This window comes from Myxine glutinosa, chromosome 2 (genome assembly GCF_964187855.1).
Source record: "Myxine glutinosa chromosome 2, kmMyxGlut1.1, whole genome shotgun sequence".
Classification (NCBI taxonomy): Eukaryota; Metazoa; Chordata; class Myxini; order Myxiniformes; family Myxinidae; genus Myxine; species Myxine glutinosa.
The window spans coordinates 125,891,570-125,914,493 of NC_136262.1; the positions used below are offsets into that span (position 1 = coordinate 125,891,570).

The 22,924-nt window shown below is 43.0% G+C and overlaps 1 protein-coding gene across 2 annotated transcripts in view; it reads right to left on the reverse strand.

Moving 5' to 3' along the window:
- LOC144890657 (uncharacterized) overlaps nt 1–22,924 on the reverse strand; it is a 29,854-nt gene continuing 6,930 nt past the window's right edge. The window contains exons 2-8 of one of the 2 annotated variants that reach the window (XM_078771618.1): nt 21,755–21,883; nt 16,817–16,857; nt 13,327–13,393; nt 9,218–9,285; nt 6,732–6,796; nt 2,710–2,766; nt 1–288 (exon numbers count right to left, since the gene is read on the reverse strand). In XM_078771618.1, coding sequence (XP_078627744.1) covers nt 2,736–2,766; nt 6,732–6,796; nt 9,218–9,285; nt 13,327–13,393; nt 16,817–16,857; nt 21,755–21,883 — 401 coding nt within the window. In that variant the 3' untranslated portion in view covers nt 1–288; nt 2,710–2,735. Of the gene's footprint in view, nt 289–2,709; nt 2,767–6,731; nt 6,797–9,217; nt 9,286–13,326; nt 13,394–15,910; nt 16,589–16,816; nt 16,858–21,754; nt 21,884–22,924 lie in introns of those variants that run through there. The other variant, XM_078771617.1, reaches the window with a different exon arrangement.

Below are 22,924 nucleotides of genomic sequence, written 5' to 3' on the forward strand. Positions count from 1 at the left end.
TACGGACCAGCGTTTTCAGAACGAGTTTATTAACATAAGTTTTAAAACAAAAGTTAGAGCAGTTTGGTTCAACAATGTCAACATTGCACTCCTCCCCATTAAATTTAAAATCAATGTTCAATTTAAAACTTTTAACAGCATTCATTCAATTTACTAAACATCAAAGACAACTCTTATTGAACATTACCAAAAAAAAAAAAAAAAAATACAAGAGTATCGGTGGAGGGGGATGGAGGTACATACAACCTACGATGCTATCAGTTTTCATCCAATAACTGTCAGGTTATCCTGCAAGAGAAAAAATAAATAAACACGTCATGCAGAGCACGATACTTGCAAAATCCACCCCCCCCCCCCTCCTAAAAAAAAAGGTCGCCATTGATCTATTAAAATGTCCATTGCATCAAGGTTAAAATTGACGATCTTGATCAAAGCTCAGGTTAATAGGATGAAAAGTGACGATTTTTCATATGAAAATTGATGATTTTAAAAGTTTGACCGTGAGTTCACCTTTTGACCTAAAAATTATTGATTTCCTAATTCAGTGGTGCATTTTGTAATTGCTGCTTAATCTTCAAGTTAATTGGACAAAAAGTGACGATTTTTCTGATGAAAACTGATTTTGGAAGTTTGATCTTGAGTTGACCTTTGGACCTCAAAATAGTTTGTTTCCCTATCCAGTGACTCGATATACCAGTGCTGTTCAATTTTCAAGTCAATCGGATGAAAAATGGCGATTTTACAAATTTGACCTCCAGATGACCTTTGACCTCAAAATCAATAGGCTTCTCAATTGTGACGAACTCTAAATCTTGAAGTTTCATGATGATCGGCTTAGAATTGTGACCTGTAGGTGAGTGACAAAAACAAACAAGATGTCATGCAGAGCACGATACTTGCAAAATCCGATGAAGAGGATTTTAGAAATCTGGCCTATGTCGACCTTTTGGCCGATGTTGACCTCAAAAAAAATTTGGTGGTTGAATTCAGTGACCAGATATGCAAGTGCTCTTCAAATTTCAAGTCATTCAGATGAAAATTGAGGATTTTAGAAATTTGGCAAAGTTGGTGACCTTTGGCCTATATTGACCTTTTGACCCCAAAAACAATAGGCTTCTTGCTTATGACCAACTCTACCATGTGGTGAAGCTTCATGACGATCGGTTTAGAATCGTGACCTGTAGGCCAGTGACAGACAAATAGACAGACAACCACAAACGAAACCGACCAATATACTTGAAAAGCCTTCGATTTTGCAAGTAACAAGAAGACGTCATGCAGAGCACGATACTTGCGATTTTGGAAGTTTGACCGTGAGTTGACCTTTGACATTTTGACCTCAAAAATAGCTGGTTTTCCTATTTAGTGACAATGTGCAAATGTTCAATTTCCAAGTCAATCAGATGTAAATTGATGGTTTTTCAGATGAAAATGGATGATTTTAGAAGTGTTGTCGAGAGTTGACCTTTTGACCTCGAAACCAATTGGTTTCCCTATTTAGTGACTCAATGTGCAAATGCTGTTCAATGTTCAAGACAATCTGATTTAAAATGGTGATTTTAGAAATTTGGCCTCCACATGACCTTTGACCTCAAAATCAACAGGCTTCTCAGTTGGAACGACCTCTACAGCTTGGTTTTTTTTTTAATGCCCTGCCTCGATGAGGGCTATATAGTCCATGCCTCGGGCCTTCAACATAAAAATATAAATACACCAGACACTTTTTTTGGCGACTTTAAACTTGCCATCCTGAGAGGTTTTTCTGTCTCCCAAAATGCAAATAAACTGGTGGTTGACTTCACCACTGATGTAGAAGTCACCACATGAGAAAATGTCAACTCGCAGAAACCCAGGGGAATTGTGGATTTAAGAATATTAATATGAACATTAACAAAACGTTTTTTGTATTCAAGATCGAGGCTCGTGTAAGAGCCAGCAATGATCACAAAAGGACAAACCGACACATAAAACATATGATAAAGGGAGCGGGAGAAGAAGATGGAGAGGAGGGACATCGAGAGATCTGTGGGAGGGAGAGGGCATGGGGGGGAGGAGGCACGGGAAGGGGGGGATGGTGTGAGAGGTATAAAACATGGATACGACAAGGACTTCCAGGAAAGAAGTCGGTATTTCAAAAAAGTGGATCTGGGGTGAATTAACGGGGGTAGAAAAGATCAAGGTTTTGGATGGGTGAAGATAAGAGATGGTGGTGAACAGATGTTTTAAAGACCTGGAGGGAGGAGTGGGATTGAAGGGAGTGAGGGAGTTTGTTCCAGAGGCGGGAGAAAAGAGGAATGAAGGAGTGAAGGTGAGCAGAGAGCCTAGACTTTGGCAGTTTAACCATAAGAGGGTTGCAGGCAGATCTTGTGCGACCTGCAGGAATATTTGCGGGACAGAGCCCAGAGAGAGCTGGGGGGGCAAGGCCGGAGAGGAGTCGGTAGAAGACTGAAAGACCACCAACCTGCCTGCGGTGAGTGAGTGAAAGGCCCTCGGAGTTTGTTTTGTCGACATGCCATTTATACTTTAACATGATATAATTATACTTTAACATGCCATTTATAGTTTTTCTGTCATGCGTACATGTAGAGTTATAAAAGTTGAAAGTTGCCCAATAACTTTAGCGGCATCATGTTCTGTATTTGTAATAGAAGCAAATTTTGAAGCTCCAGTACTTAAGCAAAAGGAAAGAGTTCCTGAAACGAGCATCACCTCAAATGGAGACTTGCTGTATTCCATTATGTGCCATTTGCTTCTGTTTTGGGGAACCTGATTGGACAAGGAGATACAAAACAAACCTTTATTATCAGGGAACTCGATGCAGCTTTTTTAGCAAGGAGAGCAGAAAACAGAGGTCATAGGTCAAAAACCTTCACATTTTTTCTAAAGGAATGAGAGGTCAATACCCAACAACCGAATCGACGTCACAACAGCATAAAGTAGTCTGGATTTTAACACGACAGTTCATTACATGGCTACGGATTCAGTAATGTTCATAGTTTCACAATAAACATGTTTGAAAGTCCATTTCTTATCAATTCCTTCAACGCTGCTATTTGTGCAGCGATTATTGGCCCCCGTCGCACCGCGGAGCGAAAGGGGGACGATGGTTTTCCCTCCGTCCGTGCGTCCATCCGTCCGTCCGTCCGTGCGTAAGCGAAGGACCGAATTCAAATTTGGTGTGTGGGTGCAACCCACGTCAAAATCCAAGATGGCCGCCGCCATGTATGTCTGAACCTTGAGCGGAATATCTTGAAAAATAAGCAAAGTACTAACTTCTAATCTGGTGTGTGGGTGTATCTCGGCATACGGAAGAAGGCTATTGTAAATTGGGTCGCGTCAAAATCCAAGATGGCCGCCGCCATGTATGTGACCCTTGTGAGCGGAATATCTTGGAAAAATAAGCAAAGTACCAACTTCTAATCTGGTATGTGGGTGTATCGTGGCATAAGGACGAACACTATTGCAAATTGGGTCGCGTCAAAATCCAAGATGGCCGCCGCCATGTATGTCTGAACCTTGAGCGGAATATCTTGAAAAATAAGCAAAGTACTAACTTCTAATCTGGTGTGTGGGTGTATCTCAGCATAAGGAAGAACGCTATTGTAAATTGGGTCGCGTCAAAATCCAAGATGGCCGCCACCATATATCTATATATGTCTCAACATTGAGTGGAATATCTTGAAAAATAAACGAACTACTAACTTCTAATCTGGTGTGTGGGTGTGTCTCCAAGCCACTCGCAAATATCATCGACTCTTCCATGTTTTCTGCGTCTTCCACTTTGTCAACTCATCACTTCACCGACGGGGGACCTAGGCGTAACGCTTGTTCATACTTCAAATCAGTCTGGAGAACGAATTTTAAACAGAGTGCAGTTTGCAGCCACCACAACTACAACATTGACAGTCTGTATAACCTTCCGAGACAGAAAATTCCACCTTGCGTTAACTTTGCATCCTTGATTTGGTAATGACCCTCAAATTCACCTTCACTCTTGGGTTCACCACTTTATCATTTCAATCCTAACTTCCAATGGAGGTTTCAGGCCTGAAAAGTTCACCAACTCAAGGCATCTAATCTAAAAACAACATAATCTACCCCATTAACACGGCAAACTTACCCCTCACCTCCAGAATTTTGTTCATTCATTCATTCCCGAAGCTGTATCTGCCTGACACCCCATTGCCAATATGTTACCCTTAATCAATTAATTCTTCCAGTTTAGATTTGTACACAACTGCTAACTACCAATCTGTCCTCTCAAAAGGATCTCAAAATAAAACGGTTAAATTTCACACACTTGAACTGAAATTTACTTAGGACCGAGTTTGATGTGCAACGGTGAACACTGCTCATCATGCTCTACAATCAAAGTAGTTCTCAGAGGCTGGTGTGCACTCTGCCACAAACATTTTTCTTCATCCACTCACATTTAGTCACGTGAAACAGTAAGTACACCCCATGAAATGTTTTTTTAATCTTAACATATGTGGACATATCAATATTTGATCGTCAGTTAAACAGTATCTACAGATAAAGGTGATCTACTTGAACAATAAACAATGAAAAATTGACTTTGCAATAATTTATTCAACAAAAAATTAACAGATGCCATTTCCTTCTGTGGAAAAAGTAAGTACACCCTTGGCTCTAATAGGTGGTATTGCCCCGTTTGGCAGAAACAACCTCAAGTAGGCGTTTCTTATAACTGACTACCAGTCTCTGACATCGACTGGGAGAAATTTTTGCCCACTCCTCCATGCAGAATTCTTTCAGCTGTGCGATGTTTGAGGGGTTTCTTGCATTCACAGCTCGTTTCAAATCCCCCCCACAACATCTCGATGGGATTTAGATCCGGGCTTTGACTAGGCCATTCCAGAACCCTCCATTTCTTTCTTTTCAGCCATTCCTTAGTGGATTAACTGGTATGTTTAGGGGCATTGTCATGTTGCAAGGTCCACCTTCGGTTGAGCTTCAACTTTCCGACAGATGGCCTCACATTATCCTCAAGCACCCTCTGGTACAATGAAGAATTCATAGTGGATTATATGATGGTGAGCTGCCCAAGCCCTGATGCAGCAAAGCTGCCCCAAACCATAATATTTCCACCACCATGCTTTACAGTTGGTATCAGGTTCTTGTGGTCAAATGCTGTCTTTGGTTTTCGCCAAACATGTCTTCTGGTACTGTGGCCAAATAGCTCTACCTTTGACTCATCTGTCCAGAGCACATTGTTCCAGAAGTGCTGGTCTTTGCCTCAGTGTTCATTGGCAAACTTTAGTCTTGCGCTGATGTTCTTTCTGGACAGCAAAGCTTTCCTCCTGGCACACCTCCCATGCAGATCAAATTTGTGCCGCCTCTTTCTAATGGAAGACTCGTGCACTTTGACATCATCAGTGGCAAGAGCTACCTGTAGGTCCCGTGATGACATTCTGGGGTTCTTAGACTTCTTTCAGCATCTTGATGTCTGCTCTCGGGCTGAACTTGCTGGGGCGGCCTGGCCTGAACAAATTGGCAGTTGTTTGGAATCTTCTCCACTTGTAGATGATCTTCCGGACAGTCCAATGATCGATTTCAAATTGTTTGGAGATCTTTTCAAATCCCTTCCCAGACTTGTACACATCTATAACCTTCTTTCTGAAGGCCTCAGAGAGCTCTTTTTATCTAGGCATGGTGATGCCGCACACTTCAACAACAAAGAGCAAACCAAACTAAATGTCTGAGGTTTAAATAAGACAGGTTCCTCCAAGATTCTCTCTAACGATGTTCTAATCATTTGCACCTGAGCTGGTGCACCTGATTCTAATTTTAGGTATTTGAAGTAGTGATAAATGTCGGGGTGTACTTACTTTTTCCACATGTGAAATTTGCATTTATGTTTATTTAAATTATACAATGGACTACAAAATGTAAATGTTTCATGATATTTGTTATATTATATCACCTTTATCAATATTGTTGAAATGAAGATCAAATAGCTGTACGCTGAAATATGTTGAAAAAGTCAAAACTTTACATGGGGTGTACTTACTTTTTCACGTGACTATCACAACTCAGATCAAAGACAAGTGCAAACTCCTAAATCTGTATTTCTTCCTCTACTCAACCCTCCTCAGCTCATTTAAATTTCGTGACCACTTCCTGCTTAAGCTCAAAATCCAGAATCAATGCACGTTTCCACTCTTGCACCTCTTCTCCAGCTTATGGAACTACCTTACAGACGGTTCAATCACCCCCTTATCAGGACTTCAAGCAGGTGATGAATCACCATTTCAAATAACCCCCACCATTTCGAATCAGTAAGGCGCAGCGGAGCGCACGTCCCATGTGAACATACAGGATTATAAAGGAGACTACAGGAGAAAGCCCCTGAGCTTGGGGAAAACCCCGTCAGTTCCCAGGGCGTAGCAATGGTGCCGCCTTTCTCATTGTACTCGGCTGGGAATTTCCCAAGAAGGAATTTCCCCCTCCCCATGATCCCAACCTATAGGGATTGTCCACGCACTATCCGTTTAAATGCTCAGCAGGCAAGTTAGCGTCACGTACCATCTTTAAACCGCTGATCTCCCAGACTCGGAGCAGATGCTCGCACCATTATGCCAACAAGTTTACTTGCAGGCATTTCTCTCCCTCGTATCAGGTAGTATTTATTTATTTTTATGCACTTCAGCATCACCACGAACTGCATACCACCTTGAATATGAGCCTCAATTTTGTAAACAAAAACTCACCGTCTTGCTCCAGAGTTTGTTCGTTTCAGACTCGCATGTGAAAACCGGGGTCTGGTTGCAGCCGTCTGCAAGAGACACACTGTCAAGCTCATTGGCAGAGGGAATAAATACATCAATTATATGGTAGAAAAAATAAAAATGTTGCACAAAATTGCTTGTGGATTGACCAGTTTGTCATTTCCATTTGAAGACGGCTCCTGAAATTGGAGTCGCAGGTTGAAGTTTTTATATCATTTAAATTTGTCATCCTAGGTTAAGGTACATCAGTCTCCTCCACGAGCCTTCAATATCCTGGAATTAAAGGAAATCCCATCAATCATTCACTGTCAAGACTTTTGCACTTGACATGTGGACTTCAGTCCACCATTGCGAAACCTTTATTTCAACACTTGGACGTATATCAGCCAATCTAGGAGTCCATTTTGAGTCTTGCCAGACCATCAGTCTCTCCAGCACCCCCAAAGATTGGAAGTGCTTATTACATATACAAAATGGAACTGGAATGGCACTCGGTAGAGCATACCTCCACCTGACCTGATAGTTCATGTTTTTTGTATCCACTGATAGGTCGGATCTGGATTCGGACCTGAACCAAAATCGAATTGGCTTGTTCTCATCACCTAACCAACTCATCCACCAAGTTTAGTCATAACTTGTCCATAAACTTTTTAAATATCATGTTATATATCGCTTTTTGCCCGATCTCTCAATGGTGAAGAATCACTTAATAAATTAAATAATTGTCGTATCCGAATCCATATTCAGATCTTCACCAAAATCGAATCGAATCGTCCTTGTCAGACACCCAACCGGTCCACCAAGTTTCGTCCAAATCCGTCTACAACTTTGAGATATCCTGCTGTGTATCATTTTTGGCCCTCTCTCTCAATAGTGAAGAATCACTTTTTAAAAATTCTACTAGCCGGATCCGAATCTTCATCAAAATGTAATCATTTCGTCCTCGTCACACGTGTTACCTCTGCCAAATTTCGTCCGTATCCGTCCACAACTTTTTGAGATATCTTGTACCCAGACAAACACAGGGGTGAAAACAACCTCCATCCACCTTCGGTGGCTGAGGTAATAATATCCGGGCATGACATGTCACGTGATTTTTTGGATTGGAGGCAATTTAGAATTTTGGCAATTTTTGGAAGTTTTTATTTTTACCTATGTTTATTTAAAATGCAAAATCGACATCCTATTTAAGGTGGGGCTGTCCTCAAAAAATGCAGTTTTTAAATTTTTTTTATCTCTTCAACTTTTGCGTCCTGCACAAAATAAATTGCTCTTTACTTAATTTTAACCTTTATAATTAAAAACCATGTCAAACATCGCTTCATTTAATGTTGTTTGGATTGGACAGTGTCCAGCATTTTATTACCAAGTTTAAACATTTGCAGCACCTGGATGCATGCGATTTATTCCTGAACATTAGGGCTGTGGCCCTGAAGCAACGACCCCCTTCTCTTCTAGAGGTCAAGGGATAATCAATTGAACAATTGACACAAACACACAAACAAACACACAAACAAACACAACACACAAACAAACAACACAAACAAACAAAACACTGGAATCATAAATGTCAATGCTTTTAGGCTTCTGTTTGAGCACTAATCCATGCAAGACGACCATTCTCATACAGACCATGGCGGGCCGAGCACGATAGCAGATTATCAAATTGATTTTGAGCCTCTATTTCCTCTTGTGCTCAGGAGCAAGGCCAGAGTTGAGTGCTTTCAACACAAAACTACCAATCGGTGACTATATAAAATGATTGGAAATAATCATGGATTCAATTTCTGTATTTTTCTCTACAGAATTTAAAGTTCATTGAGACGTCAAACACAGGATGGCAAGATGAGTCTGAAGGGCAGAGGAACAGGTGGACAAAATTTCCCATATGACACGGTCAATACACTTGGTTACTCTACCTTTTAATACTACCTCCTCATTTTGTACCGATCATTTATACCCACGAGGTTGATTGGTGTTGCCAATAAAAACAGCAATACATCTGTCATTATATTGTACTTGGAAGTGGGTATGCTTCCCAAGTTAAGGCAAGATAGCTATTCGATTAAAACTACCTTGCCAAAACCTGAGCATCAATCAGTGCCAAGGAGATGGGATTGTGGATTACTGATCAGGCTTTGCTGGAAGCACTCACAGGAATAATAAATCCTTGCAGAGACATGACCAGCCCTTGTATACAATGGCAGACTAAAAGCCATGCCAATCACCCAAAGTTTTCCAGGAAATCAAAGGCAAAGCAAATAAAGGGTAAATGAACCTTAAACCTCACTTATACATGATTAAGTCCTCAGATATCCGTTGGCCATCAATCCTTTTTTCCCCTTTTTAGGGTTATCACCCCCTATCAAACATCTTTTTCCCTCAACTGCAATACACACGTGTTCCCTGTTCAAACACGCACCATGACCACATTTGCCAAATCTACAAAGCGTGACCCATGCTCAGACCTTTCGAAAAGCTCCTTTGCGAACAAGTGCAGGGGAAGCCAAAACAGACTGCGATCCACGACACTTTGCTGCTCACATCGGAAAATGGAGGTGGTGCAGAACAGCAAACCAGACATCAATGTTAAAAATAAATCACAGTATGGGTTTTACAAGCAGAACAAAGAAAAATTATATAATATATATTTAAAAAAAAAAAATATATATATATATATATATATATATATCCATGAGCCAGCTTGTATACTTATAAATATTTGAAGTCAAATTTTCAGATGGAAGGTTAAGATGTCATGATGAATAGATATGTAATATGAAAGCTAAATGTTAAACTTTTTATCATCATTATTTTTAATACCACCTACACTAAACTACATGGACAGATGATCAGTCAGACTGAGCTCATTCAAGTGTCCCACACCTCTGACCCTGTTGGAGGAGCAGGGTGACAACAAAACAATTTTTTAACTTGAATATTGTTACGTGCTCCTCTCCAAACCCTGGTCACGGTGTACCTCCGAGCCCCGAGAGGAGTCACGGCAGAAAGATGTGTTATTCTGTGTCAAAGATCAATGGTGAAACCACACCAATTGTTACCAACAAACAAATATTGTATTAAGGTCACACAAGAACACAAAAACAATAGTAATCAATTGTACAACCAATATATTTTTCCTATGATGGTACCATCAGGTTCATACAATATAACTCACTGTGCTCCAAGTGAGCGAAAAGAAGAACATTCCCAATGTCTATTCCCGGCTTCAAGCCAAAGTTGATTCCGGCTTCAAGCCAAAGTCGATCCACTCCAGTGATCGTCCGTACGATGTCGTATAGAGACCAGAATCCCGTTGGCTTGGCAGTTACACTGCCTAAGATGGGCGAAGGTGTCCTCAAGAAGTGACGGGGAAATCACACCTTCAGGTATGGACGTTTGACGGCTCTCAATCGGTGAACCGCAGATTTCCACTCAAAAGCCACGTTACACACACACACCAGATCCACGTCTGAATGTGGTAACAATGATTAAAGCGAGGCGAAAAACCTTGAGCGATGCGCAAATCCTGCACGAGTCCAAATGGCCGACGGCCCGTTCAAGGCGTAACGGCACTCCAACGATTCTCTTCGGAATCGACCGCAAAACCTGACACGCAGGTTGATCTGTCACAGCGATAACTCTGTCGCAGGAATGCCTTTCCCAGGATACCCAAAGTCACTCATGACTCTCGTTAGCCAACGTTTGTTCAAGACCTCGAAGCAGCTAGGCTTCTTGTCCGACTCACTCGCTCCGCCTTCTCTCCTCGTCTTCCTCTTCGTTGTCGTCCGGTTCCGGTTTCATTTAAAACATTCACTTTTTTACCTTTTGAAAATAGTAATCTCTATTTCCCTTAAACGACAATAATAATACATGGAATCAAAAATGTTTACAGTGGATGAAAACCACAACAACGGAAATGACAAATCCGTAACAATTTGAATAAAGAACGATTATGGATAGGAACTATCAATGATGGAACTATCAGGGCAGCATGGAGAATCATAGGAATGCAATCATAACACTTTAAACAAGCAAAAAAAACATTGGGGTGGGGGAGGGCAACTCTCCCACTCCCCCCACCACCCCCATAGACCCACATTTTTCTAATGCTGGGAACAAACTTAGGTACATCACAGGTGATGAAGATGATGGTCATCTAATTTGTGTGTGTAGTTTGAGAAGAAAAACTACCTATTTTGGGGGGTTAAACATAAACCCACTTTATCACCGATTTTTTTGTTTTTTTAATGCCATGAACAAACTTGAGTTGCAACATACCAAATATCATTTGTGCCAAGTTTGGTCACAATCCCTTCAGCAGCTTCGGAGAAGTTGCAAGTGTTTATGGACTAATGACGCACCATCCCATAAGTCCCTGGAACTATGTTCCAGGTGAGCTAAAATGAGAGTGGGAGCCTAGATCTGAAAAATGATAATCTTTAACTCAAATATGTAGATGGGACATGGACGAAACGAAAAGCTGATTGCCAGAAATATTTATGGCAAAATCACCGACTGGTTTTAATGAGCCATTGTGGTAGAATCGAAGAATCTAGGAAGAGCTCAAACAGAAGAAGAAACTCACAAAAAGTGGCAAAAGAATAAAGACCCACAAGATAAATAAGATTATAACAGTTTGAAGGAGGAAACTGATAGCAAAGCATAAAGTATTTTAAGAATGGGGAAAAAGCTAAACCACCTTATAGGAAGAGTAAAATTTTCAATACCCCAGATGATGATAAAGGATAGGAGATATGATAAACGTTGATAGTTTGAAAAACAAAAAGAGACCTCAAGTGAAAATATTGTCACGTCCGTGGCCGATGAAAACCAGCCTTGGACGGATAGCCGAACAGTTAACTCCAAGGCAGCAGTTCGAAACTTGGCGGTATCTTTTTGGTGCGCACAGGACGGGAAGGAACTGAGGTCTTACCTTTATGGACAGCCACCACAAGACAAGGAAAATTCACAATACAAGAAATGATATGCAACAATAATGATTTAATGAAAGTAAATGTAATACGATAAAAATGAAAGGTGAGGTAAAAGCTAATATGTAATAATATCCTAATTTGAGATGTCTCCACTCAGACACACAAAACAGACAAGGGGAAGATAAAATAAAATAATGTTCTTTGTTGCTTGTCTCTGCCAACACTCAGCTCTGGTCTACGAGGCTGTTGAATGATGCCGGCATAACCAGGGCAGCCCAACGCCACTTGCGCGGGAAACGCACAAGATGGCGTGAAGTCCCTCTCCGCCTTGCCACAAAAGCAAGGAAATCCGCACGGCGGGTCCTCTTCCGCTCGTCTCCCTCCGAAATGCAACGCGGCTTCAAAAAGTTCTCCTCAGGACCGCACACCAGCCAGAAACAGCTGAGCCACCCGAAAGACCAACAGTTGCAACCAAAGCTCCGACAGCTTTCCTCACGAGGCAAAATGCGACCCTCGAACCAGAACGAGAGAGAGCAATGGATTGTTCCTCTTTACTCCGATCGAACCTTCAAGCTCTCTCTGACGTCATACGACCAATCATGCCTTTCAGGGGCGGGGCCTCACGGCCCTCTTGACCGCCCACAGATTCTCTGCCTCTACGAGGCAGGGCCTTTTTCCTTAGATGGTTGGTGTACGCGGTTTACTTTCTGATCGGGGTGCATTCGGCACTGTCTGCATTATCTCGGTTGTCGTGGTTTAATGGAGCGCTTGTTTGCATGGCTGGCCGAGGGAATGTTAAAATGAAAAATTACAGGAGGCAAGTATATACTGAGAATTATCCTTCAGCCATATTTAACTAACAAAACTACCCTCCGTGTGGTGACGCACAAACAACCTTATGCTCACGGGTTCCCTGCTTATGTACATCGAGATGTCTTATACATGTCACACGGTCCATGCTAATCTATACATTCCTATCTCCATTATGGCAATTCGTCACTTATCCCCAGAAACGAAATAATATACAATATTGCCGAGAAATAGAAAGCTCACTTTGAGAAGCTTCTGAATATCCAGAAGATTTGTGAAGATCATACCGGTGTTGGATGTATAGAAGTGAAATGTGGGCAATGATCAAGGATGCAAAAAATAAAACAAATGAATGATATATTGGCTGACTGGATAGTCTCTGGAAGAATGCAAAGCTCACAAATAAGGAATATATGAAATGAAAAAAAAAAAAAAAAATTAACGATATGTGAAGAAGCTCTTAGGAAGAGCAGACTTGGTTGGTATGGCCATGTGCAACAAATGTTAGAAGAGGAGGCTGCAAAACGCAATAAAGCTCGCGGTAGAAGAAAGAAAACAGAGGACGTCTTAAAAAGTTGGATTGAAAATGGCAAGATAGATATGTAATGTTTGGGTTTGCACGAAACTAAATGGCTTGATCTATGGAGGCATTCGACTAACCCCCTAAAACTAAAGGGGGAAATCGGCGAAGCACAAGCACACAGTTACAGCAATGCAATTACTTGCACATCATTGGTGCTTGAGCACAAGGGAGCAACATGTCATTTAAACTTCAACTGTTGGACCTCAAACACGAGCATATTCCCACCAAATGGAAACCTTGTCCATACCAGACTTGGCGTTGCGGGCCACCAGCTTGCTTGCAGCCTTCTCTGCCAGAGTCTCTGGCACCTGTGGCTTTGTAGAGAAATAAAAAGGTATTTGCCAGTCATCTATCCCGATAGAGAACCAAATCCAATTTCACTTACACAGCAACCAGAACAATAAAGTGGCAGCTTCTTAATCACAATATACAATAGCACTTGCGGGTGGGGGAAGGGAAACGTAAAATCAAAAAAACTAAAATGTTTGAAGGTTACAAACCCCATACCGAGGTAAGTGGTAAAAGGTTCACCTGCATTTTGTCCTCGACAATCTTAAATTAATGACGGAACTTAGTTGCGGCAATATTTGGCAACTCATTTGTCGTGACAACTTTATTCCCATGATTTTGGGAAATGGAGTGCTACGAGATGTGAAGTTACCTCAAGTGGAAGGAAGAAAAGGAAAGGGAGGGAGGGAAAGGAGGAGAAGAAAGGCAAGACACCAGCACAACTTCCTCTGGGGGTTGACCGATGTACTCAGATAGGAACATACCCGCTCCTGGCATCTGATGAGTCCTGCGCCATGCACAGTTTTCGCAAACCCAATCCGATACTCTGCAGCCATCTGAAGTTCAGCCCGAGAGCAGACTTGAGAAAAACAATCCAACCCATTTCCAGGGTCTTCACAGCAGGTGGAATCATATCTGCCTGCATGAAAGAGTCCATTGCTCCCGAGGAGGTAGTGAGGCCCTTTTTACTCCCCAATAGCCAAATGCCTCATCATCTAACTAGTGTTGCTCATGAATGGATCATCAATATTCCAACTGTCCCGATCCACTATCCAGGAAAACTACAGCCCGGGGAATGCACTTGGAATAATCATCAGGAATAAGACCTGTTTGAGTTTGACTCCAACCCTGACTGTTAGCTTTGGTGAAGTGCACTAGAACTTTACAACAGTGAGATATCACAACTCGTCTTACGGCTCACTCAACCAGACTTCTTCCGCTCCGATAACACACGATCCACGCAAGCATCGTCATGATCTTTCCCAAATTACATGATAATATGAGCCAGTGACAGTCAGGAGATTTTGGCTGGGGTGGTACGCCTGGTAAAATGTAATACAGGTATCCAAAAGAAAACCAATTGTGAACATGACTCACCTGTACAGCACAAGGACAAAAAGCTACCTTTAACTTTATTTTCAGTACGAATACAGATCATTAAAGCATGGCCTAATGATCCTTTTGACCTTTTTGACTTTCTGCCAGTGGAAGAGGGACAGACCTTGGACATCCACCTTCTATCTTGATATTCCAATGGTGTAAAAGGCCTTAACAGATCACGTCAAGGGGATCAAGGTGGGAAGCAGGCGCATCAGCCTCGAGTAGGAAGAGACTTCATGGAGCTCTGTATGAGCCTCGCAAACCGAGTTATTGCAGTTCAGGAATGCATATACTCCATGGAGAACATCCAGAGCGACTTGCCGTTATGATCCTCGCATTAAAGGTTATGGCAGATAGTGCAGCCAAGAAGTTCCAAACATTGCACCTCTTCCAGCAACTCCAAATATGTGGATTGGGTCATTTCAAAGCATACAACTACCTGGCATCGATAATCATTTTCCAAATAGGTGACCGGCAGCTTATCTTGTATGGTTCTGGAGATAGAGCAGCGACTGGCCTTCCACGAGTGAAGTATTTTTTTTTTTGTATACAGAGTCGAGGCTCGTGAAAGAGCTAACATTCATCAAACAAACAAATCAAATAAACAAGCAAACAAAGTATATAAAAAGGGGAGCGGTGACAAGATGGGGAGAGAAGGGGAGGAAGCACACAAACACAACATTAGAGAGCAGGGACATCGGGAGATGTGTGGGAGGGAGGGCCTGGGGGAGGCAGGATAGGTATAAAACGCAAGGACACCAAGGACTTCCAGGAAAGACAACAAAAGTCACCTCAAAAAAGTGGATTTGGGGTGAAATTAGCAGGGGTAGAAAAGATCAAGGTTTTGGATGGGGGAGGATAAGAGATGGTGGTGAACAGCTGTTTTAAAGACCTGGAGGGTGGAGTGGGATTGAAGAGAGTGAGGGAGTTTGTTCCAGAGGCGGGAGAAAAGAGGCATGAAGGAGTGAAGGTGAGCAGAGAGTCTTGATTTTGACAGTTTAACCATAAGAGGGTTGCAGGCAGATCTTGTGCGACCTGTAGGAATATTTGGGGGACAGAGCCCAGAGAGCTGGAGGAGCAAGGCCGGAGAGGAGTCGGTAGAAGACGGAAAGACCACCAACCTGCCTGCGGTGAGCGAGTGAAAGGCCCTCGGAGATAGCGTCATTGCGGGAGATTCCAATGATTCTGAACGCTTTGGTTTCAACAGCGTGAAGACGAGCTAGGTGTGAGGCAGGAGCACCAGCCCAGAGGGGAGAGCAGTACTCCATTGAGCTGTGGATGAAAGCCTTGTATGTGGTGAGGAGCTCAGGTGTGCCAAGGAAGGACTTCGCACAACGGAGGATGCCCAGTCGGCGACTGGCTTTGGAGGCCAGCTTGAAAATGCGGGTTTCCCAGGAAGGATCATGGCAGATAGTGAGACCCAAAAGCTTGAGCGACAGAACTTATTGGAGAGGATTATTCAGAAAGTGGATGGGAGGGTTGTCCAGTCGCTTTTCGGAGAGACATCGTAAGAGTGTGAGATTTGTCAGGATTGAAAGACATGTTCCATTTGTTTGCCCAGTCTGATTTTGTCCAGGTCTGCAGAGAGTGAGGAGGCTGCAGACTGCCGATCTGAGGGATGAGGAATGGAGCGGCAGAGAGTGGAGTCATCAGCAAAGAAGTATCATTCTACACATGGTGGAGTTGTTGCCAGAATGGCAAAAGTGCATTTCCAAGTGTTAGATAGATTAATGATAAGTAATATCTGCGGGAAGGAAGGGAATTGAGAGGGCAGGGAACCCAGGCATGTATGGGGTCATCAGTTGGGCCCTTGTATTCATGACAAACTACGTTCTATTTGCAAAATTAAGAGTTTGATGACGAGATGGTTTATGGTAAATAGGCTCAAGAGAAACTGCTAAAAGTGCAGAAGAGCACAACTGTACAAACTTGATGGAACATGGACTGTATTTCGGCCCGATATGACAAGGGAGGGTAAAGGGAAAGAAAAGTTTGAGGAGAGTGGGGGTGTTGCACAATTCTTTGACAATCATACAAGTCGAGCACAGACCTGCTCGTTGTGAAAATCTTCGACACATTGGGGATGAAAGGAATGCATAATAGGGAGTGAGCAAATAATTCTGCCAAGGATGGGGAAGGAATAAGAAAATACATGAAGGAAGAGTTGAGAGAATGAGGAAGATTAGGGGTACGAACTTTTAACTCTCATACCATTTGATAAGAAATAAAAATGCTACACAGTCAAAATATGGGAAGTAATTCCGAACTAGAATTCATCTGTACGTACAACGACCAAAATCTTGTAATCAAGATCAGCATTCACTGTGAAAGGGGATTGTCAGACTCACCATGAGTAGAGAAGGCCCCAAAAGGCCCTGATCACACATTTCTGCAAAACAAGTTTCCAAACAATTTATCATCACCACCTGTACCCATCAATTCACCAATCCTTTGGCTCGATCGATTTTGATCCCAATAAGTTGACAATTGCAACGAGATATCTGCGATGGCAAAGCTATAGCCAGAGGTAAGCCCCCCCTTCTACTCCCTCAAACCTCCCCTTTCCCCCCACCCACCTTAACCTCGGTGATCACCCTCGACTTACATTTGGCATCCAACGATGGGCAAATTTTGTTTGGACCACCACACAACCTTGACCTTCAACATTTAGGGATAGAGTGTAAATAAAGATAGTGTGACATCATATTCCCGGTGTGTACCCTGGTTTAGAATAGGTACACCGGATCCCTGCGTGTCGTAGGAGGCAACCAAGAGGGTTGGCGTCAGGAAAGACATCCGGCCATAAAAACATTGCCTCAAAAAGAGAACCATGACAATTACAACTACATATGGGCAGGGTACAGCCCGAAGTGGAGATCGGTTTCTGAGGTTTGGGACATGGAATGTAGGGACAATGACAGGGAGATCAGGAGAAGTGGTGGAAGTATTGGTCAGAAGAAGAGTGGACAAATGTTGTGTGCAAGAGACGAGATGGAAGGGAAGTGGTGTGAGGGTGGTGAAGGGTAGGCAGGGACAGAAATACAAGTTTGTGTGGCAAGGGTGCCTGGAGGGCATGAATGGTGTTGGTGTCCTGTTTTCTGAGGAGTTTGTAGACAGTGTGGTGAGTGTGACTAGAGTGAGTGATAGGTTGATGATGGTGAAAATGATGATTGGAAAGCTCTTGGTGAACGTCATCTCGGGATATGCTCCGCAGGTTGGTCGGAGCGATGAAGAGAAGGACAAGTTCTGGTGTGCGATAGAGAAGCTGATGGAAAACGTGAAAGATAAGGAAGTTGTTGTGGTAGGAGGAGACCGAAATGGACATGTGGGAAGGAGTATGGACGGTTTTGAGGGAGTTCATGGGGGGTTACGGATATGGTGTGAGAAATGAAGGTGAAAGGATTTTGCAGTTTGCTGATTTGTCGATTTGTAATACTCAGTTCCAGAAAGAGGATAATAAGCTTGTTACATACACGTCAGGTGGGTCGACGACAACCATTGACTACCTGCTGGTGCGTAGGCGAGATAGGGGGCACCTCCGGGACACAAAGGTGATCCCGGGGGAGGAGGCTGTTTCACAACACCACTTGGTTGTCTGCGACATAAGGGTGAAAGGTGCGAGGAGAGCTCGGCGGGTGAAGTACCAACCGAGAATGAAGGTGTGGAGGTTGAAAGAGGTGACAGTAAGGGAGGCATTACAAGAGAGGCTGAGTATGGTAGAGGATGATGTGGTCGAGCTTGAAAGTGGTTGGATGTCAATGAAAGATAATCTGTTGGGAGCCGTTGGTGAGGTATGTGGATGGACAAAAGGACCACTGAGGCACTCGGAAACATGGTGGTGGGATGATGAAGTTGGAAAGAAGATCGACGAGAAGAGGAGGAAGTTCAAGGAGTGGCAGAAGGCGAAGGGTACGGGAGCAGAAACAGCAGAGCATGAAAGTTATAAGGCAGCCAAGAAGGCTGCAAAGAAAGAGGTAGCAAAGGCGCAGGAGGCATGCAGGAAAATGTTCGGAGAACGCTTGGATTTGGAAGAGGGTCAGAGAGCAGTATTCAGGATTGCAAAGCAGATAGCAAAAGAGATGTGATGTGATGGGGGTGAGTTGCTTGAAGGATGAAGTGGGACAAATCGTTGTGGACCCAGATGGAACTAAAGGAAGATGGAAAAGATATATGGAAATGCTGTTGAATACAGAGAATGATTGGGATGGCAACATAGAGAGTAACCCAGTTTTAGCACCGGCAGAGAAGATAACCGAGAAGGAAGTTGAGGAAGCGATAAAAGCAATGAAGAGTACAAAAGCGGGAGGGCTGACGGGAGTTGTGGGAGATATGTTGAAGGCAGCAGGAAGTTGGGGTGTGAAGAGAATGGCAGAGATCTGTAATCTGGTGGTGAAAGAAGGCCGCATTCCAGTGGTTTGGGAACAGAGTACCCTCGTCTCTCTATACAAGGGGAAAGGTGACCCTCTGGACTTTGGCTCGTATCGAGCGATAAAGTTATTGGAGCATGGAATGAAGGTATTGGAAAGGGTGTTGAAGAGGAGGATAAGGAAGAAAGTGAAGATCGACGAAATGCAGTTCGGATTTATGCCAGGAAGAGGAACGACAGACACGCTTTTTATTGTGAGGCAGTTGCAGGAGAGGTATATGGAGAAGAGGAAGAAGTTGTTTCTTGGGTTTGTTGATTTGGAGAAAGCATTCGATAGGGTTCCAGGTGAAGTAGTGACATGGGCATTGAGGAAGTTAGGAGTGGAGGAATGGTTGATCAGAGTCGTGATGGCAATGTACAAAAGAGCACGCACAGCTTTAAGGATGAAGGACGGGAACAGTGGTGAGTTTGAGGTGAAGGTGGGAGTGCATCAGGGGTCGGTACTTAGTCCACTACTATTGGTCGCTGTGATGGAGGTGCTGGCTCAGAACGTAAAGGAGGGTCTACCGTGGGAGTTGTTGTATGCAGATTATCTGGTGTTGATTGCAGAAAGTATGGATGGACTGAAGGAGAAGATGAACAAGTGGAAGGAATGTATGGAGACAAAAGGTCTGAAGGTGAATATCAGAAAAACGAAGGTGATGGCAAGTGGTAAAGCATGTGGTGAGGTGGAAAGAACGGGGAAGTGGCTGTGTGCTGTGTGCAGGAAGGGTGTAGGAGTGAATTCCATTCAATGTACAATGTGCGCCGAGTGGGTTCATCAAAAATGTAGTGGTTTGAGAGGGTCATTAACCAGTGTGGCAGCTACATTCAAGTGTAAGGTGTGCACAGAGGGAGCTGCAGATGGAGGAAATGTTGAGTTGGATCTTGGAGATTGCGTGAAGCTGGAAGGTGTGAAAACAGTTTGCTACCTCGGAGACATGCTGAATGGAGAAGGTGGATCAGACTCAGCAACGGTTGCTCGAGTGAGATGTGCATGGAAGAAGTTTCGGGAACTGAGTGGCGTGCTGATGAGGGGAGTGTCGCTGAAGCTGAAGGGAAAGGTGTATGCTGCATGTGTGAGAGTGTTATGATTTATGGGAGTGAGACATGGGTAATGAATGTAGAGCAACAACGAAGGCTGGAAAGGGTGGAAATGCGAATGGTTCGGTGGATGTGTGGAGTATCGTTGAGAGAGAGGAAGACAAATGATGAATTGCGAAAGATGATGGGAATAGAGCCTGTGATTGATGCTGTGAAGAGAAACAGGTTGAGATGGTTTGGTCATGTGTTGAGGAAGGATGAAAGTGACTGGTTGAGAAGAGTGGTGGAAATGAATGTAGAAGGAAGTAGAGGACGGGGAAGACCGAGAAAGACTTGGCTAAAGATGGTGGAAGAAGAAATGCGGGCAAGGGGGTTAACAAGGGGAGATGCAGAAAATAGGGCAAGATGGAGAAGATCGTCATGGGGACCGCAAGGCTAACCCCCGCTCTTGCAGAGAAAATGGCCTTAAAATGCTAGTTGTTTGTTGTTGTATTGGAATTGTCGACAGTGGCTTGCAAACCGAACCTCAAGGGCGGTGTACATAAGCGTTTCTTTTTTAAATAACAATAAATACAAGGTGCAGGGAGGTGAAATTCACTGCACGTGATGTGCAACGCACGCAGAGTAAAATGAGTGTTCACATAAACAGAATAACAATGTCAAACTGATGAAAAATGGCGATTTTAGAAATTGGACCTTCAGATGACCTTTGAACTCAAAATCAATATGCTTCTCAATTTTGACAACCTCTACATCTTGGCGAAGTTTTATGACGATCGGTTTAGAATTGTATGTGTGTGTGTGCGTGTGCGTGTGCGTGTGCGTGTGCGTGTGCGTGTGTGCGTGTGTGTGTGTGTGTGTGTGTTTCACTTACATCTGGATGACGTCCAACAAATAAAGATACAAGCACACCTGACACCTGGCTGAGGCTTCAGACTTCCGCATGCACGCGAGCGAGGCTGCACCATCAAATAAACCGTTCTAATCCATCATATTTGACAGGCTTTTTACTAATCTACACATAAAACATGAAATTTAAGGAAAAACTATTTTAATTATGATCAAAGGAGTTTTTTTGTTAATTCGGTCAATGCACAAAATGTACGTGAAGGACACTGATCAAATATCAGGTGCACAACTTAAATGCATGTACACTATTATGATGAAAGAACATTTTGAAAGGCCAAGAGATCCCCTATTTTTTTTTTAGACCGCCATTTTACCTTAACCTCTAATCTATAAGAGGTATATGATGTAAATCAAGCATAAATGCACCTTGCCCCTATTCTATATGCAGGGCAATTTTGTTCCGATCGGATAAATATTGGTCGAATTGTGGTGAAAAATGTAAAAATGTTTACAATTGGGTCATGACCTTAAAAATTGGCAAGGTCAAAAAAATTGCCAATCCCACAAACGGTTTACAAATTGTTGCTGCAAATTTTCATTCCAAAAGTCCAAGCCAGATCCAAGATACAGCTCGGAAATAGTTTTAGAAGGGCAGGAAGAAATTTTTGGTTTTTTAAAAATAAATGGTGGTTAAGTACTCCAAGGGGTCAAACTGTAGTCGCATTAAAATTTGGGGCACCAATTGAAGAACCAAACCCTAGAACAGCTATACAAGCCTTCCCTTATCCAATATAGGGGAAGGCTTAACTAGCTAGAATCCTAGATTGAGTTCTGTGATCTTTTTCAATACTTAGCAATAACCAGAGATTCACTGTGTTTCAAGACACAATAAATCAAAATCATAAGTATTAACATAATTAAACTGTAGAACCAAACTTTTCCACATGCCACAGAAGATAAATACACTTCCAGGTAGATAACTTGGTACCTTTGTACTGCGCGTAGTTTAGTTGCCGGAGCCATAGAGGCATGCACGTCATCTGCAGGCGGCATGCACTCTCAATACGCTGCAGTGCCAGAGCAGCACCTTGCTGGATCTTGTCTCGCCGTGCAGCTACTGAAGTACAAAGCAGTGGGAGAACACAAAGCTCAATTCAAAGAAAACACCACCCAACCTGGTCCAGGCCATAAAACCAATGTCAGAAAATGTCTACGCCATTTATGCCCGAGATGTGCAGTGTTAGCCATTGGTACATGTGCAACTTCAATATCAGAATTTTTGACAAATCCTGAGTGCACATCACAACCAATATCTCTGCACCCTGCACCCAATCAATATCCCTGCACCCAATATCCCTGCACCCAATATCTCTGCACCCCTCTATCTAGGTATCAATTCATCCAATTCCAATTTAAACTTACAAGCGGATACCCCCAGCCCTCGAGTACCTGTGATGGCGCACAGAACAATGATGGCCGCTTTGTGTCAGGGAAGTAAAAGAAGCGTAGAATTGTCAAGAAAAGCATCGCGATGAATATCGTAATCAACAGATGTGTCACAAGTGAGGAAAGCATGTGATAAAGATGCTGCACTGTAATTACGTCAGTGCTGCAACCAATCGATGAGTGAATATTCTTGACATAGCTACAGCCACACAAGCTCCATTAAAAAAGTAGAGTAGATAGCTGGATCCGGATCACTCAAAAAATTCTAGTATCCCGATCCGAATCCGGATCTGCACCAAAATCTAATCATTTCGTCCTCGTCACATACACATTTCTGCCAAATTTCGCCCGAATCCAGCTATAGCTAGCTGCTTGGTAATTGATAAAATAAAAATATCCCGTTGTATACATATAAAGCAAAAAACATGCGTACTGCTTCTGGGCATATGTAATACATAAGGGTTATCTACCTGGGATCATTCCGACTGCACCGGGTGACACCCGAGGCCTGCGGCTTAAGACTTGAATGCAGCTTTGCAGCGTTACAAAATGGTGGCCACATGATTATTTTGTCGGTGTAGTTGGGCCATTATCCAACCAATGGCGTGAATGCGGTCTGTCCATAGAGTTAACGAGAATGACAAAACCATTAAAAATCCAATTGGTCAGTGAAAATATACTTAACATTAACAGGAAATAAAAATACAATGGC